The 16,088-nt window shown below is 41.1% G+C and overlaps 1 protein-coding gene across 1 annotated transcript; it reads right to left on the bottom strand.

Moving 5' to 3' along the window:
- Nucleotides 1-4,184: 4,184 nt before the first annotated feature.
- LOC103581593 (glutamate receptor ionotropic, delta-1-like) lies at nucleotides 4,185-15,240 on the bottom strand (the record flags this gene model as incomplete). Its single annotated transcript, XM_008563389.1, has 5 exons — nucleotides 4,185-4,259; nucleotides 8,824-8,962; nucleotides 10,165-10,489; nucleotides 13,524-13,721; nucleotides 15,139-15,240. Coding segments are annotated over 5 exons (839 nt in total), but the record flags the coding sequence as incomplete, so codon positions are not given.
- Nucleotides 15,241-16,088: the final 848 nt, after the last annotated feature.

The following is a 16,088-nucleotide window of genomic DNA, read 5'->3' as shown; positions in this document are numbered from 1 at the left end:
ACAATAGAATCTAACATTTATATGGCCCTTTCTGTTTGGCAGGAAACTTTCTATGGTCTCACACATGTTGGTTAATCCCCCAATAACCCTGTGAGATAGATGCTATTCTTACCTCTATGCATAGATGAGAAAAGAGGAGTACAGAGAGGTCAAGTGATTTTCCTAAGCTCACAGAGCTAGTAAGTGGGAGAGAGAGGATTTGAACCCAGGCAGTCAAGCGCCAGTGTCTATGCTCGTTACAACTGCACGCTGTTGTCTCACTTACTTATGCCACTGCTCCTGCCTCCCACTAGGAGCCTCTAGGCTGAATGTGATCCTTCTGAATGTAGGGTGCTACCCACATAGGATTTTTAACCAAAACATTTCCTAAATACAGGCATTGATGAAAAAAGGTGCCTTCAGTATCTAATCACCTGCCAATGCCACCTTTTCCAAATAACTCTGCTGTCATCAAGATAACAGATGAACATCTATTAGTAATTTTAATGGAGATAAACATAATCACATCATTTTGAGATTCTTTTTTTGTTAAATCACTGGACACTCTTTATTGTTTCAGTAATTTATATAAAATGCTTTGGAAGAACACTTGCCCAGTAATGGCATCTCAACCAGTGAAATGACAACAAATCTGGTTTTGAGTCTCCAAAACCACTGAACTCTGTTTCCAAGCAGCTTATGTGAACCTCTCCCTTTCTTCAATAAAAGCTTTGTCCTACACTTTCCTCACCAGGTGCACCTCTAGTTTGCCATGGTTGTGCATTCTGGATTATAATTCTCTTTCCTTATTCCTAAATAAACTCAACATATTTGGAAATATTTTTCCTGTTCCTTTTTCTTTAGGTGAACATAATTTGGTGCCAGAAGTGATCCTGAGGTAAGATTGCCTTTGAAAAAATATTGGTGACTCCTGAAACCAGGTAAGGTACCCATGACCAAGCCCTTTGTGCCCTCATCTTCCATGGACTGCCTTATTTCTGCCCAGGTAAACTTTCTCTCAGGTCAAGCTTCCTCCTTTCGGTAGCAGTTCTCTGGTGACTTTATTCAGGATCTGGTTGGGTTAAGGAACCTTAATAAATGATCTTAAGACTCTTTAGTGAACCAAAAGTGAGATATGCCATCCTTGATAAATGTACCTCATACTCACCCCACATGGAAAAGGCAAAATTTGCTTAAGGTAACTGTTAAGTACATCCCTGTTCTCCAGAAGATTTTAGTCTCTCTTAAATACTAGAATTTTGTCTTTTAAGGAATTTACAGGTTTTGAAGAATTGGACAGTAACTATGAACATTTATATGGTCAGGGTGAATTGCAATAATTATTAAATGATTTTATATTGGTTTGAAAACTTATAGGTTGAAGATTATTTGGGTTAATAAGAAAGATGTTGATAAAGAGAGAACAGGTATCCATCATTTATCCTTCTGGATACCTACTGAAATGACCAGGCAATTTTTTTAAAACTACAGGAATCATGTATCATGAACAAGGGAGGGATGCTTCCCACGTGGACACTGTGAGAGATTTCTGGGGGAGAAGGGAGAAAATTAATGGGAGACAGCAATAGGAGACTCAAATTCATCTCGCTTTGAAAATGCATCATCTCAGTGGATTTCCTTTTATATTGACAGAGAAAAAGAAGTTTAAAGTAGCAACAATGGAAAGCCCCTGGATTCCTCTCAACTCTGCAGGATACAGTATGCAGAAACCCTAGTTCAATGGCATTTGTCTCTGACAAACAGCAATTTGTCAGTAAATAGCAGAAAATAGTAATGTCAGAAAGGAAGTTAAGAAAAGCTACACTGTGGCTTTTCTTACTGTTGTAGGGGCTGGATCAATCAGAATGCTAGAAACAGAAACTTTGTCAGTGGAGCAAAAAACTCAAAAGGGAAAATTTTCCATTAGGGCATGGTGCTGGTATAACAAGTCTCCATCTGCAGTCACAAGCCCAGGTTAAGATTTGAGAGGATGATTCTAACTGCAGGCAGGTGTTCTAATACAAGATCCAAGGAGAACACACTTGCCTGTTTATGGAAAGAGTTCTCCACATTCAAGGAAGACTAAACTAAATAACAAAAACAATATGGAGGCATAAAGAAAGGTTTCAATATGAAAGAAGTAATACATACATGTTTATATGATATTACATCAAAGATACGGAAGAACATTATTGGAAAAAGATTGCTAAAGAAAATGATGCAAAATTTTGAAAATATTTGTTTTTCTATAGGCACAATTCGATATATAAGGATTATTTATAACAAAATTTAAACATGAAATCCGTTAGACAGTGGCTGGGAAATAAAAGAGGTACTAGCAGAATGGGAGGAAGAAAGGATGAAGGGGAAATAAAAATATACAAGCAGAATTTATATAGTCATTAACATTGCTGAAAGGCATGTGAAGACTAAAGAAAGTGCAATCATAAACATGGAAGACAATCCAAGAAACTCCCCAGAATGAACAGGAAAACAAAGATGAACTGAAAATGATGAAAGAGAGTACAATAGACAGAGAGGACTCATAGTACCAACATATGAAAAGTTAATATTTCCGGAAACAAGACAAAGATAAATGGGATATAAATAATAAGAAAAGATTTAATAGAGGAAAAAATTACTGAGCTCACGTGCAAATAACTTTTTGCGCATAAAAATATCTCATAGAATTCTATGCATAGTTAATAGACCAACTCTAATAAATAGACCAACTCTAATAAATATTGGTTAAAGTTTTTAAATTCAGAAATGTTAGCAAGGTTAATAACAAAGAAGAAACCATGTGAAAGAAGTAGAGGAGGAAGAGGGGACGGAAGAACGGGAGAAGGACAACAAGGGAGAAGCAGGAAAGACAAGCAGGAGGAAAGGGAGATGAAAGAAGGAGAGGAGAGAAAGAGTGAGACAAAGAGATGGAGAAACACAGGAGGATGGAGGACGAGGTGAGAGGCAAAGAGAGGACGGGAAAGGGGAGGGGAGAAGGAAGTGGCGAATAAGTCGCCATAGTACTGCAACAGGAAGACGGCAACAGAGCAAATTCTACAGAACATTCAGTAGGAAAGTTGTGGCACAACGTAATATACCCAGATAAGTTTTAATTCATGTGTAAAGGCAACAGAGAAAGATTCTCAGATACACTGTCTTAGAAATTATATCATTCTTGTTAAATATATTGCTCAAAATTTTGGTCACCCTCACTGACCAAAATTCATCAAGATAAAAAAATGGACAATGGCTAAATCATAGTATAAAGAAACATTCGGGCCAGCCCGGTGGTGCACTCGGTAAAGGGCGGTGCTTGGGAGCGCGGCGACGCTCCCGCCCAGGGTTCGGATCCCATATGGAGACGTTGCCGGTTGCGGTGGGGGCGCGACACTGAGGGTTGTGATCCCATTACCGGTCATGAAAAAAGACAAAAAGGAAAAAAAAAAAGAAAAGAAACATTCAACAAGCATTGAAATGACCACAGCATAGAATTCAGGCCCAGTAATGACTATAAACATGGGGGAAGTAAAACAAAAGGATGCAAAAACCTAGTAAATATCTTAGAGAAGCCATAAGTGATTTCAAAAAGAAAAGAAGAGAAACGTCTCCTGGACTGTGGACTTCCCAGCCTCCAAAACTATAAGAAATAAATTCTATTTCTTTGCAGATTACCCAGTTTCATGTATTTTGTTATAAGCAACAGAAATGGACTAATACAGTAATCATAAACCTAAATCAGTAATCATAAACCTCCCAACAAAGAAAAGCCCGGGACTTGATGGTTTCACTGGTGAATTCTGCTAAGTATTTAAAGAAAAATTAATACCAATCCTTCTCAAACTCTTCTTAAAATTTGAAGAGGAGGGAAGACTTCTAAATTCATTTTCCAAGACCGTCATTATACTGATACCAAAGCCAGAAAAGTATAGGCTAATACCACAGATGAACACATGTAAAAATCCTCAACAAACATTAACAAACCAAATTCAACAGCACATTAAAAGGATCATACATGATAATCAAGTGGAATTTAACCCTAGAAAGGGAGGATGCTTCAATATATGCAAAGCAATAAATGTGATGCATCACATTAGCAAAATGAAGGATAAAATCATATATTCATCTTAACACAGTAGATAAAGCATTTGGCAAAATTCATGATAAAAAAAACTCTCAACAAACTAGAAATAGAATTTATGTACCTCAAATAATAACGGCAATATGTGACAAGCCTGCTGTTGACATCGTACTCAATGGCGCAAAGCTGAAAGCTTTTCCTGCAAGATCAGGAACAAGAAAAGAATGCCCACTCTTACTTACCATATCTATCCAATAGAGGACCGGAAGTCCTAGCCAGAGCAATTAGGCAATAAAAATAAATAAAAGGAATTCAAATTAGAGAGGAAGAAGTAAAATGGTCTCTGCAGATGACAGATTTTCTATACAGAAAATGCTAAAGATTTCACCAAATAAGTGTTAAAACTAATAAATAAATGCGGTAAATTTTCAGGATACAAAATTAACATACAAAAATCAGGAGTGTTTTTATATACTAACAACAGAGTATTTGAAAAAGTAATCAAGAAAATAATCCCATTTAAAATAGCATAAAAATAAAGTTCTTGGGTATAACTTTAACCAAAGAGGGGAAAGATCTGTATACTGAAAACTATATGCAACACTGGTGAAAGAAATTGAAGAAGACACAAATGGAAAGATAGCCTGTATTAATAGATTGGGAGAATTAATAGTGTTAAAATGTTCATACTACCCAAAGCCATCTAAAGATTCAGTGCAATGCCTATCAAAACTCCAATGACATTTTTCACAGCAGTAGGAAATCAATTCAGAAGTTCATGTGGAACCACCAAAGACCCTCAAATAGCCAAAGCAACCTTGAGCAAGAAGAACAAAACTGCAGGCATTACAGTATTTGATTTCAAAATGTATTGCTAAGTTATAGTCATCAAAGCAGTATGATATTGGCATAAAAACAGACATATCGATCAATGTGAGAGAAGAGAGAGCCCAGAAATAAGCCCACACCTTTATAGTCAATTGATCTTTGACAAAGTTAACAAGGACCCACAAGGAGGAAGACATTCTCTTCAGTAAATGGTGTTGGGAAAACTGGATATCCACATGCAGAAGAATGAAAATAGACCCTTATCTCACACCATATACAAAAATAACTCAAAATTGATTAAACACTTAAATATGAGACCTGAAACTGTTAAACTTCCAAAAGAAAACATAGGGGGAAACCTTTTTGACAATGATCTGGGCAATGATTGTTTGGATATTACCCCACAAGCACAGGCAACAGAAGCAAAAATAAACAAACAGAATTGCATCAAACTAAAAATCTTATGTACAGCAGAGTAAACAACCTACAGAGTGAAGAGACAGCCTACAGAATGGGAAAAAATATTTGCAAACCATACATCTAATAATGTGCTAATATCCAAAATATGTAAAGAACTCAAACAACTCAATAGCAAGAAAACAAATAATCCAGTTAAAAATGGGCAAAAGACATGAAGAGATATTTTGCAAAAGAAGACATAAAAATGCCCAACAGATATATGAAGAAATGTTCAAGATCACTAATCATCAGGAAAATGCAAACCAAAACCATAATGAGCTATCACTACAAACCTGCTGGCATGGCTATTATGTAAATGACAAAATACAACAAATGATGTCAAGGATGTAGAGAAAAGGGAGCCCTTGTACACTGTTGTTGGGAAATTAATTAGTACACTCATGGAAAACAGTGTAGACGTTCCTCAAAAACTGATGTACAGAACTACCTCATAATCCAGCAGTCCTACTTTGTTGTATATAGCCAAAGGAAATAACATCAGTGTCAAAGAGACATCTGTACTCCCATGTTCATTGCAGCATTATTTACAATGGCCAAGACATGAATATCACCCCTGGATAAATGGATAAAGAAAATGTGGTATCTACACAATGGAGTATAACTCTGCCTCAAAAAGAAGGAAACGCTGTCATTGGAGACAACATGGATGAACCTAGAGGACATCATGCTAAGCCAAATGTGCTAGGCTGGGCACAGAAAGGCAAATACTGCATGATTTCACTTATGTGTCGAATCTTAGAAAGTCAAACTCACAGAAGCAGAGAGAAGAATGGTTGTTTCCAGGGACTGGCAGTTGGGGAAAATGTGGAGCTTTTGGTCAAAGGGTACAAAAAGTTTCAGTTAGATAGGATGAAAAAGTTCTGGAGATGTAGTGTACAGCACTGTGACTATAGTTAATGATACTGTATTATATATTTAGACTTTGCTAAAAGAATAGATATCAAATGTTTTCACTACACAAATACACACACAAAATTATGATACATTATGGGGTGTGTGTGTGCATGCTTATGCGTGCGTGCGTGCATGCATGTGCGTGCGTGCATGTGTGTGTGTGTGCATGCATGTGTATGTGTGTGCATGTGTGCGTGCATGTGTGCATGTGTGTGTGTGTATGGTACATTCAATCGTGGAAGGATAGCCATTTCAACAAATGGTGCTCAATAGACAAGGTTGGGGGGAGAATCTTAACCTAAACCTCAAACTTTACACTAAAATTGACTCAAAATTGATTGTAGACTGAAATGTAAAATGTAAAACTATAAAAATTTTAGAAAAAAAAAAGGAGGAGAAAATCTTCAGGGCCTTGGGCTAGGCAAAGACATGAAAGCAAAAACATAATAAGTTATGAAGGTATAAGTTTTTAAATTTGACCTCATCAAAATTAAAAAACTTTTTTCTGTGAACAACTCTATTAAGAGTTTGAAAAGACAATCTATAGAGTGGGAGAAAATATTTGCACAGATCTGATAAAGAACTAGTATCTAAATATATAAAGAACTTTGAAAACACAACAGTAATAGTAAAACAATCCAATTACAAGATGGGCAAAATATTTCACTGACAAGGGTATACAGACAGCAAATAAGCACATGAAAAGATGTTCAACATCACTAGTCATTAGGGAAATGTAAATTAAAACCACTATGAGATACATTCCACACATTTCAGAACAGTGAAACAAAAAATAGTGACAACACCAAATGCTGGCAAAGATGCAGAGAAACTGGATCATTCCTACATCACTGGTAGAAATGTAAAATGGAACAGTTACTCTGGAAAGCAGTTGGATAGTTTCTTATAAAACTCAACATGCAATTACTATACAACCCAACTTTTGCACTATTGGGCATTTATCATATGTCAATGAAAACTTATGTCCACCCAAAAACCTACACACAAATGTTTACAGTGGCTTTATTCATAATTGCCAAGATCTGAAAACAACCCAGACATCTTTCAATGGATGAACGGTCAGACAGGCTGCGGTACAGGGATACTACTCAACCATAAAGCAATGAACTGTTAACACTCACAAGCACCCACATGAATCTCTAGGGAATTATGCTGAATGAGGAAGCCAACCCCAAAAGGTATGATTCTATTTATGTAAGACATTTAAAGTGACAACATTTTAGAAATAGAGGACAATTTGTTATTGCCAGGGGTTAGGAACAGGGTGTGAGGGGAAGAAATGTGAAGGAGATGGATGTGGTTACCAAAAGACAACACAATGGATCCCTGTGGCGATGGAAGTGTTCATATCTTTACTGTGTGGTGAATGCACAAATCTACCCACATGATAAAATTGTACAGAACCAAATGCACACACACACACACACAGGAAAGTCTGGCTAAAATCAGCCAACTGTGTCAATGTGAATACCCTGGTTGTGGTAGGATACTACAGTTTTGCAGAATGTTACCACTGGTGGAAACTAGGTAAAGCATCCTAGGAGACCTATCTGCATTACTTCTTACAACTGCCTGTGAACCTATAGTTATCTCAGTAAAAATGTCAATGTAATAAAGATACTAGATAATATACTGAATCTTCAATTCTAGTCAAGGAGTTTAAATGCTTTTAAATAGGCGGTCGGGAGCCATAGAAGCTGGTTGAGTATGGATGACTTGATTAGAGCAGTGGATCAAAAATACCAGTACAATGATAGTGAGTATGATGGATTAATGGGGAAGTTACTAAAAGCAGAAGCTCAAAAAACCATAATCAGTGCTCAAGTGAGAAGTAATATTGAAGCTAATATTGTACCCAACGAAGTGCAGGACACATCCATGCCTATGGCCACTTCAGCAACCACATATCAACACTCATTCACTCTGTCCAAGTTCTTTTGAAATTTACACTGGATTTGGGAATCTGATCATAAAACAAAGATATTTCCAAGAATTATTTCACTACATTGAACTAATTGTTCATGCCATAATTTTAACATTTTGTAAACATCAAGAAAAACGGTTAGTCCTTGGTTTCAATAATTGTATAATTTTATAAACGGAAGTGAAAGAAATTTTCTAATCATTGTGATAATTAGCATGCTTTTAAGGTGTTTGAAGATTTGAAAAATATATTAGACTTGTGACTTTAATTTTAACTGTTTATAAAATTTTGACTAAATAAGTTTGTAATCAACGTTTAAATGTCTGAGAAAATTTAATGTGTTCATTTTAATGTTTTGATTTATTTGTTTTGTAAGCAGCATTTAAATGTTCAGAGAAATATGACTTAATGAATGTATACATTTATGTAATTGTGCATGAAATAAAATAAAACAGGAGTGAAGCTCTTCTTCACTCACTAAAGATTCTGATCATCAACTGCAGATCTGAAATCTGAGGCCGTCTGTGCTTCCAGGCTCTCTTCCGGACAGGTTTACATCCCCTTTAACGCTTCTCGGAGTTGACGGTTCTAGATCTAGAAGGAGGAATAGGCTTACCTGACGGGATTGTCCATCCTGGACACTGTGAGGAAGGCAGCAAGGTTGGCCGTGTAGGAGGAGCACACGATGAGGGTGAAGAGCCACCAGCTGCCCATCACAATGCGCATGGCCACCGAGTTCACGGAAGATTCGCCACCTGCAGGAAGTAGGCAAGGGGGACCGGCTGCAGCTTCTGTTCTGACTCCCACCCCCAAGGAGGTGCTCCACCTGCAGCCGGGCACACACGCTGCCATTGGAGATGGGCTGAGGACCAAGGAAGTGACTGACAGCTGGGTATGGGGGGACTATACCAATTCTGGGAAAGGATCTTAAAAGCACCAATCTTGGAAAGGGATGAAGGACCCCAAAATATGGAAAAGTTAGGATTGGCCCTCCGGTGACGAGAAGTTTGTCAAAGCACCGAGGATAGAGCTCTGAATATCAAAATTTTCCAGTTAGAAGAGGCTACCTCATAGTGGTAAGAAGTTCTAGGGCTGCAGCCTGATGTGAGCTCCCTTTCCAATTCCAAGTTCACATAGAGGAGACTCAGGAATTCTGTAAATATAGAATTATCTTCTACCCGGAGGGTTCCCTGGCTTTCTTTTAAACCTGAGAAATGAGATGTATCTTATCACTTTTACTAATACTGAAGCCCTCTCTAGGCGACTTTTTCCCCAAGATTTTCAGAAATCATTGCATGTGACTTTTAGTCAGAAGCTGGCTTTTTGATCACTTCTCCTTGGTCCACCTAAGGGTGGTAACAGAAGAAAGATTCTTAAAGCCTGTTCTCCCTGCGTAACCTTGCAAAGCGTTAGCCATGCTTCAAGCCCCTTAGTGAGGGCCAAGACTCACTTTGGAAACTTTGTAATTTGTGGATTCCAATCCACATTGCACAGTCCTGTAACTCACCACTGGATGATGTGCTATCTCCAGATCTCTCAGAGACAGGAGACTGCAACTCCAGAAGGGCTGGAGTACTGCTCAGGTGATTTGAACACAATTGTGACTTTTTTTTCCCATTAAGACTTCAAATTTAAGCCAGATTCAGAGCTTCATTTGACAACCTCATGTGCATAGCAATCAATCTAATGTGGGAGGAGAGACAAGCACAGAGCAGAATCCAGAGCTAATTTTATCTAAAGTGGAGAATCTGGATTTGAAGTTGTGTTTCTTGTCGTTTCATTTAATTTCTGATGTTACTCAGAGAAATTGGGTGCTGCATGATATTAGTACTGTCCTAGAGATGAAATAAAATTGCATTTTAAATGACTTTGGCAAAATGCATCCGAAAACTCTGCCTGTGGATAAGTTCTTCCCGGCCCCAGGTGCTACTCAACCATCAGGCAGCCAGGAAGGTACCTTGCTGAACGAAGGCTCCGTAAACGATCCAGATGGCGCTGTGCAGGGTGGCAGACGCAGACGGTCGGGGCTGGGCAGCACTCTGAGCCCTCACGGCCTGTATCCGGTTCAACACAAATATCAGCACGCCAACCACAGGGATGGCAGCCGCAATGCAGGCCCACACCGCAAAGTCAAATGGAGCGAAAAGGGAGAAGATGCTGATTTTCTCCTCGGGCTTCTTGAGGAGCATCCCCACCGAGTAGTCCATGTACCGCTTGCTGAAGTCCACCACGCTCTCTCTCTCCGGCGTGATGGTGATGGCAGAGATGGCCAAGTCTGCTCTCTGAAAGGCAAAGCACATCATGAGGGGCAGTGCTCGGCTTGCTGCTGGGTTCTGCCCTGGGTCAGGGTCCCCGCCTCTGCCCTTGGTGTTGTTCTGTCCAGAGGAAATGGACTTGAAAGTTGACACACTGTGACTTTGAATATCATAAGGAAAATCCAACACTAAGTGTGTGTTATTACCTCCTCCACCTTATGAAATTCTCTCCCCTACCCTTAAAACTCCCGGAAGCCTCTTTGGAGAAAAGAGTCTAGTAAAGCATCTTCGTTACTCTATGAATTGTAGTTTTTCTTCACTTCATTATTGCTCCCTAGCAAGCTTTAGTGGTCCCCTTCCTTTTGTCTGTGTTTCCCTCCACCCCACCAAGAAGGCCCTTCTGTCTTCTAGGTGTCTATGCATCCTCCATAGACACCAAGGCCAAGGCACACTTCATTCCTCCACCAAGCCTCTCCAAACGCCATCATCCCACATGGATCACATCACTGATATCTTCTCTAAAATATTTTAGAAGTTATATGTCGAGTTATGCAACTACCTTGAATCCCATTAACATATCGGTCTCTGATTGTTTCATTTTCAGACTCTCTGCCTGAAGGTAAATCCTCCAGAAAGAAAGGGGTCAGTACCTATTTTGATTTTCCACTATCCTTAACTCATTGCCTGCAGACACATGGGTTGGTTCTTGCCATAATAAAGCCATCTTGAGAAGAGTCTCTGGACATGCTGTACTGTGACCTCAAAATTACCACCCCAGAGTTTTGCTTTCCAAAACAGGCTTTATTTTACAAACAGAGACTCCATTAAGATGGAAATTAAACTGAAGATGAAGCTACCAAGTTTGGTGGAAGTTGAGAGCCTCACACCTAGATGGGTAGAAGGCCGGTAATACTGGGGTCTGGAGCACTGAAAGGCACAGTCATCACCTTGATCTTGGCCCTTGGGCTCCAAGTGGAAGGGATCAGCAGAACCAGGTGTGTTTACAACAGCCAGTTGTCACAGCTGATTCAACCTACATGCTCAAAATGGGGAAACGCCCATAGAGGGATTATATAAAGTATAACATGGTGAAGAGGTAGATACACCAGTGACCTAAACTGTGAGATCCAACAACGATCTAGAGTAAGGAGGAAAGCACTGGAGGTGACTATGTCTGAGTTCTTCTCTTATACTTGTCACACCTGCATCTCTGGTTCTTGCTTCTCTTTTCAGAAATCCAACATCTAGGTATCTATTTTTAGACCTAAGAAGGTTTGAAGCACATTTAAGGGCTGTCTTATAGGTTTATAAGACAGGATGGGGGGGAAATAATTTATGAAGCAAGGTCCAGAGGAGGCACAAGGGAATCTATGCATGACACAGGTGGAGGGGTGGACCTGTGACAGGCAGAGACCCTCCCCCTGTGACAGGGAGGGTAGGTGCCTTGCAGTGTGAATTTCATAGGAAGCAGAAACAGAATCGCACGCCCAGACGTCTCCAGTTCTTTTCTCAATATAGGAATATAGCCTGTTGTTTTTTTAATTGAGAATGAGAGAAGATGATTAGATAGTCCGAGGAGAAAGTAAACTTTTGGAACAGTCTCTCAGTGATGTAGCCACGGGGCCCAGCAAAGGACAAGTTAAAGGTCTTGAACTGTATGGAAGGCCCAGCTGAGGTTGGTCAGAGTAAAAAGGGTGGATGATAGAATCAACTCAGAGTTTGGATGCAACGAGAAATCAAGAAAACAGGGAATCAGAAGGGATGAAAGGAACAGGGGTTTGTCTGGTTAACCACGAGGGCACAGTAGCCAGGGAAGCCTGCAGTGTCCGAAGGGCACAGAACATACCAGAAGGATGAACCTCAAATGTGTATGTTAAGTGGAAAGAGCTTGACACACAAGACCACATTTTGCATGACTCCATTTATATGAAATGTTCACAAAAGCAACTCCATTGAGATAGAAAATGTATTAATGGTTGCCTAGGGCTGGGGTGGGAATGGTATTAACTGTAAGCAGGCATGAGAGGTCTCAGTAAGGTGATGGAAATATTCTAAAACTAGCTTATGGCGACGGTTGCACAACTTGGTACATTTACTAAAAATTACTGAATTGTACATCTAAAGTGGGTGACTTTTATACTATGCAATTTTATTACAATGAAATTGTTTTTTAAAATAAAGATGAAAAGAAATTGAAGAGATTCCAGGCCTAATGTCTGCCTTTATAGGTTCAGAAAGCAAAGGGCCTCTGTTTTAGGAGTAAGTGCCTGAAAGAGTCAGAAGGACAAGTTGTGGTCACAAAGTGGGCTAGGAATGGGGACGTGGGGACGCTGGCAAGATGCATGGGAGGGGCGCTGGAGTGGAGCACAGTGAGGCTCACTGGAGGGGAGGAGGTCCAAGCTCTGGAGTCCAGGATTGTCCATGGAAATGTCAGAACTTGTCAAGTTTGGTGGCAGCAGTTATACTGAGAGACAGTGTCTGATCAGATTCCACCATTATAAATGATTGTGGGGAAATGACCCAAAGGTCATGAGATGACCTGGGCAAGGAAGGGACATTGTGAACTGGCCTCATGCTGTGAGTGTCAATGAGGACTCAGAGTCTGTAGAAGGGAGGGAGACTAATGACTTGCAAAGAGTATGAGAGCTCAGGAATGCCACACGACCAACACACAGTGATGTGGACACATGCACACTCGCACATGTGTGCATCCTTAAACACACGTGCGTGTACACACCCCACCTGTGGTCTGTGAGGACAGGAGAATATGCACCCACCGGTACCCCCCAGTGGGAATTCATTCCTGTTTCAGTCCAGTGTGGGTGGGAGTTTTGAAGGGCAGGGAGGGAAAACACAGAGCACCAGAGAGTGAGAAGATGAAAAAGCAGAAACAGGCACAGCGGGGGGATTGAGGAAAAGAGGGCCTCGGCACATGGGGGAATGGTGGTTGTGGGCTGTTTAGCTGGCCACAAGGTTTCAACTGCATCATGGGCCAGGTTGAGATGTGAGCCCACAGGCAGACTAGGGGGCCCCTCCCCAAGAATCTGCTTCTGGGACCTACCTTGCTGATGAGCTCCCCGATCATCCCGTTCCAGGAGGTGTTATGGAGCTGGTGACCGTACCTGCCATCGGGGGCCTGGTAAATCTCATATTTGAAGCCCAGAGCCTTGGCCAGTGCATCCAGGACATCTATGGAGAACCCTTTGTAGCGCTTGGGCTGTCCAAGGATGTTCTCAGCCACCATCACAAAAGGCTCTTCCTGAGGACAACAGAATGGATGTTCTTCAATTAAACAACAGGCTCACTAACACATATTTCCAGGATGCTGTTGGAGAGACCAATCTGATGAATCATAACTTTAGAGCATTTGTATTTATCCAATTTAGGACTGGAAGCTGAACTTCTCTGTCCTTTTCTAAAAGCACTTTATGGACATTCAGGGTACAGAGCAACAGACAATTGCTCCAATCAGCAGGATTTTGTGAGTATGGATTTACTTGCCCTGTCTTAAGTCATCCTGGAATAACATGGCTTGTTTTTGTTCCTTCATTTCTAACATTCATGCAGAACCAGGGCTCTGTCCTTAGGAAATGCCATAAGTCTATGGGACCCACATGAGAAATGGGACACTCCTCATCCAGGATAATAAATGGCAATAAAGCTCCGTGATATTAGATTGAGAGAAGAAGTATTATATCTATCAGGTTGTGCTAGAAAATGGATGATGATTAATGCTCCAAGGTCACACTGTGAGTCAAAGAATAGGATTGGATTAAAACCCACAGTTCCCAAGTCCAAAGCCATGCCGTGTTTGCCTCCACACACTTTGTGCTGTGCCACATGGGGGAGTAGGTGGCATTTGGAAAACACCTCGACCTTTCCTACCTTTTCCTATTCTTTCCTTCTCATGTGAAACTGAGCAAGAAGGGTGCTTCCCACAAACATCCCTAGAGAATATATCTCATTAATTTACTTTTGTTGGGAAAATAGGCTGTAAGGTTTATCCATGCAGTGCATATGAGGAACGCAGAAACTCTGCTGCCAAATGTTTCTGAGCCAAGAGGACACCAGAGCCTGCTGGGACAGAGGGAAGCATTTGGACCATGTCTGACCCAGCCAATAAGAGGTAAATTTAAGATGTCTCCTAAAGTTCTTCTAAAAAGGCAAAAGAAAGAAATTGAAAAAGTCTATGTAAAAGTCTATGACTTCTGGACAATCGTGCAAAAAAATGGCAACTGACAAATGGTGTTCATTATGAATTTTGTGTCACATGGTGATGCTGGATGCTGGAAGAATGAATGTCCTCCTCCCGCATCTTGCAGGGACCCTGGCTACCCGCACAGCTCTCCTAAGGCCCAGCAGTAGGTTAAGATCCAGTCTACACCCAAGAACAAGTGGAGCATCTGGGCCCCTCTGGAGCTCAGCAGCAGATGTGGATGAGCGTTCCTTCTCTAGAGCAGCTCAGGGACCTTCCATGAAGGCTTGGAGGCCCTGGACAGAATCTCCAACCTTACTCTGCCCTTCATGATTCACACAATTATTTGAATAAGAGGCCTTATGAAAGGTCAGACCACTCCTGAAGATCCCTTTGTCTCCAAACCCAGCATTAAACAGAAAGCAGCCTCTGACTCAAAAGCCTGGATGGTGAAGCTCCCAGAATATCTCCATGATCCTACCAAGACAGTCACCACTTTGAGAGTCAGTCCTTGGAGACGGCTGCCCATGGGCCTCTCTTGCAGGCTGCCATTCAGGCCCTTCTCTGAGTCCCACGTTGCCAGCTGTGAAGGAAAAGAACGGAGTGTGAGAAATGGAGCCAGCAGCTGTGCACATCTTCGGGACCCACCTTCTAAACTGGTATCCTGAGTCAGGCAGGAAGGTGCCCAGCAGCCCTCTGGGTTTTCCAGAGACTGAAAGGCATCCTAAGATATTAAAGGGACTAGAGACATGACAGACAGAGAGTTCCACTTCCTCCATCAAATCACCTGGATCTCCAGGATTTGGCACACTCCTAAAATGGAACCAATTGGTAAGAAATTGTCCCTAGAACAAATGTTTATATCCAATCTTGTGTCCACAGAGGACATGTCACTGTGTCTCCCACAAAGTACCCTGCTCCTTCATTACTTCTTTGACATGCCCAGGCCACAGAGCCCTTGGGTCTAGTTGTTGCTGCCTCGATGGGTACGATGAGGCTCAGCAGGAAAACAAGTAACAAAGACCCAAGGCAGAGCTGGGTAACTCCCTGGTGCCTATTGCAAGCAGGCTCAAGAGATGCTGTCTGTTTTCACTGCAGTGGAAGCTTCATAATTTGCAGGTAGAGGATAATGACAGAATAAATGTGCTCTGGGTGTGCCCTATCCTCCTGAGCCTGCAGGAGTAGCCCAATGCTTCTCTCACAGGCATCCTAAGGTGGTGGAAGAGACCCTGTTCTGGCTCAGAAACCATAGAGGAGACACAGTTGTTTTGGGGACTGCTTCCCCTTCCTGCATCCCTGCGCGGCCTGGGCAACAATAATGAAACCTTTTTCTGGTAAATGATTCTCAGCTATTAATTGGAGAGATAGAAAAAAAAAAATGCAGATACCCAGCCCCATCTCAAACTAACTAAATTGGGACCTCAGGGCCTG

Source organism: Galeopterus variegatus, unplaced genomic scaffold (assembly GCF_000696425.1).
Source record: "Galeopterus variegatus unplaced genomic scaffold, G_variegatus-3.0.2 Scaffold13421, whole genome shotgun sequence".
NCBI classification, from domain to species: Eukaryota; Metazoa; Chordata; class Mammalia; order Dermoptera; family Cynocephalidae; genus Galeopterus; species Galeopterus variegatus.
Note: the sequence above shows the minus strand (reverse complement) of the source record. Positions and strands in the feature narration are given on the sequence as shown.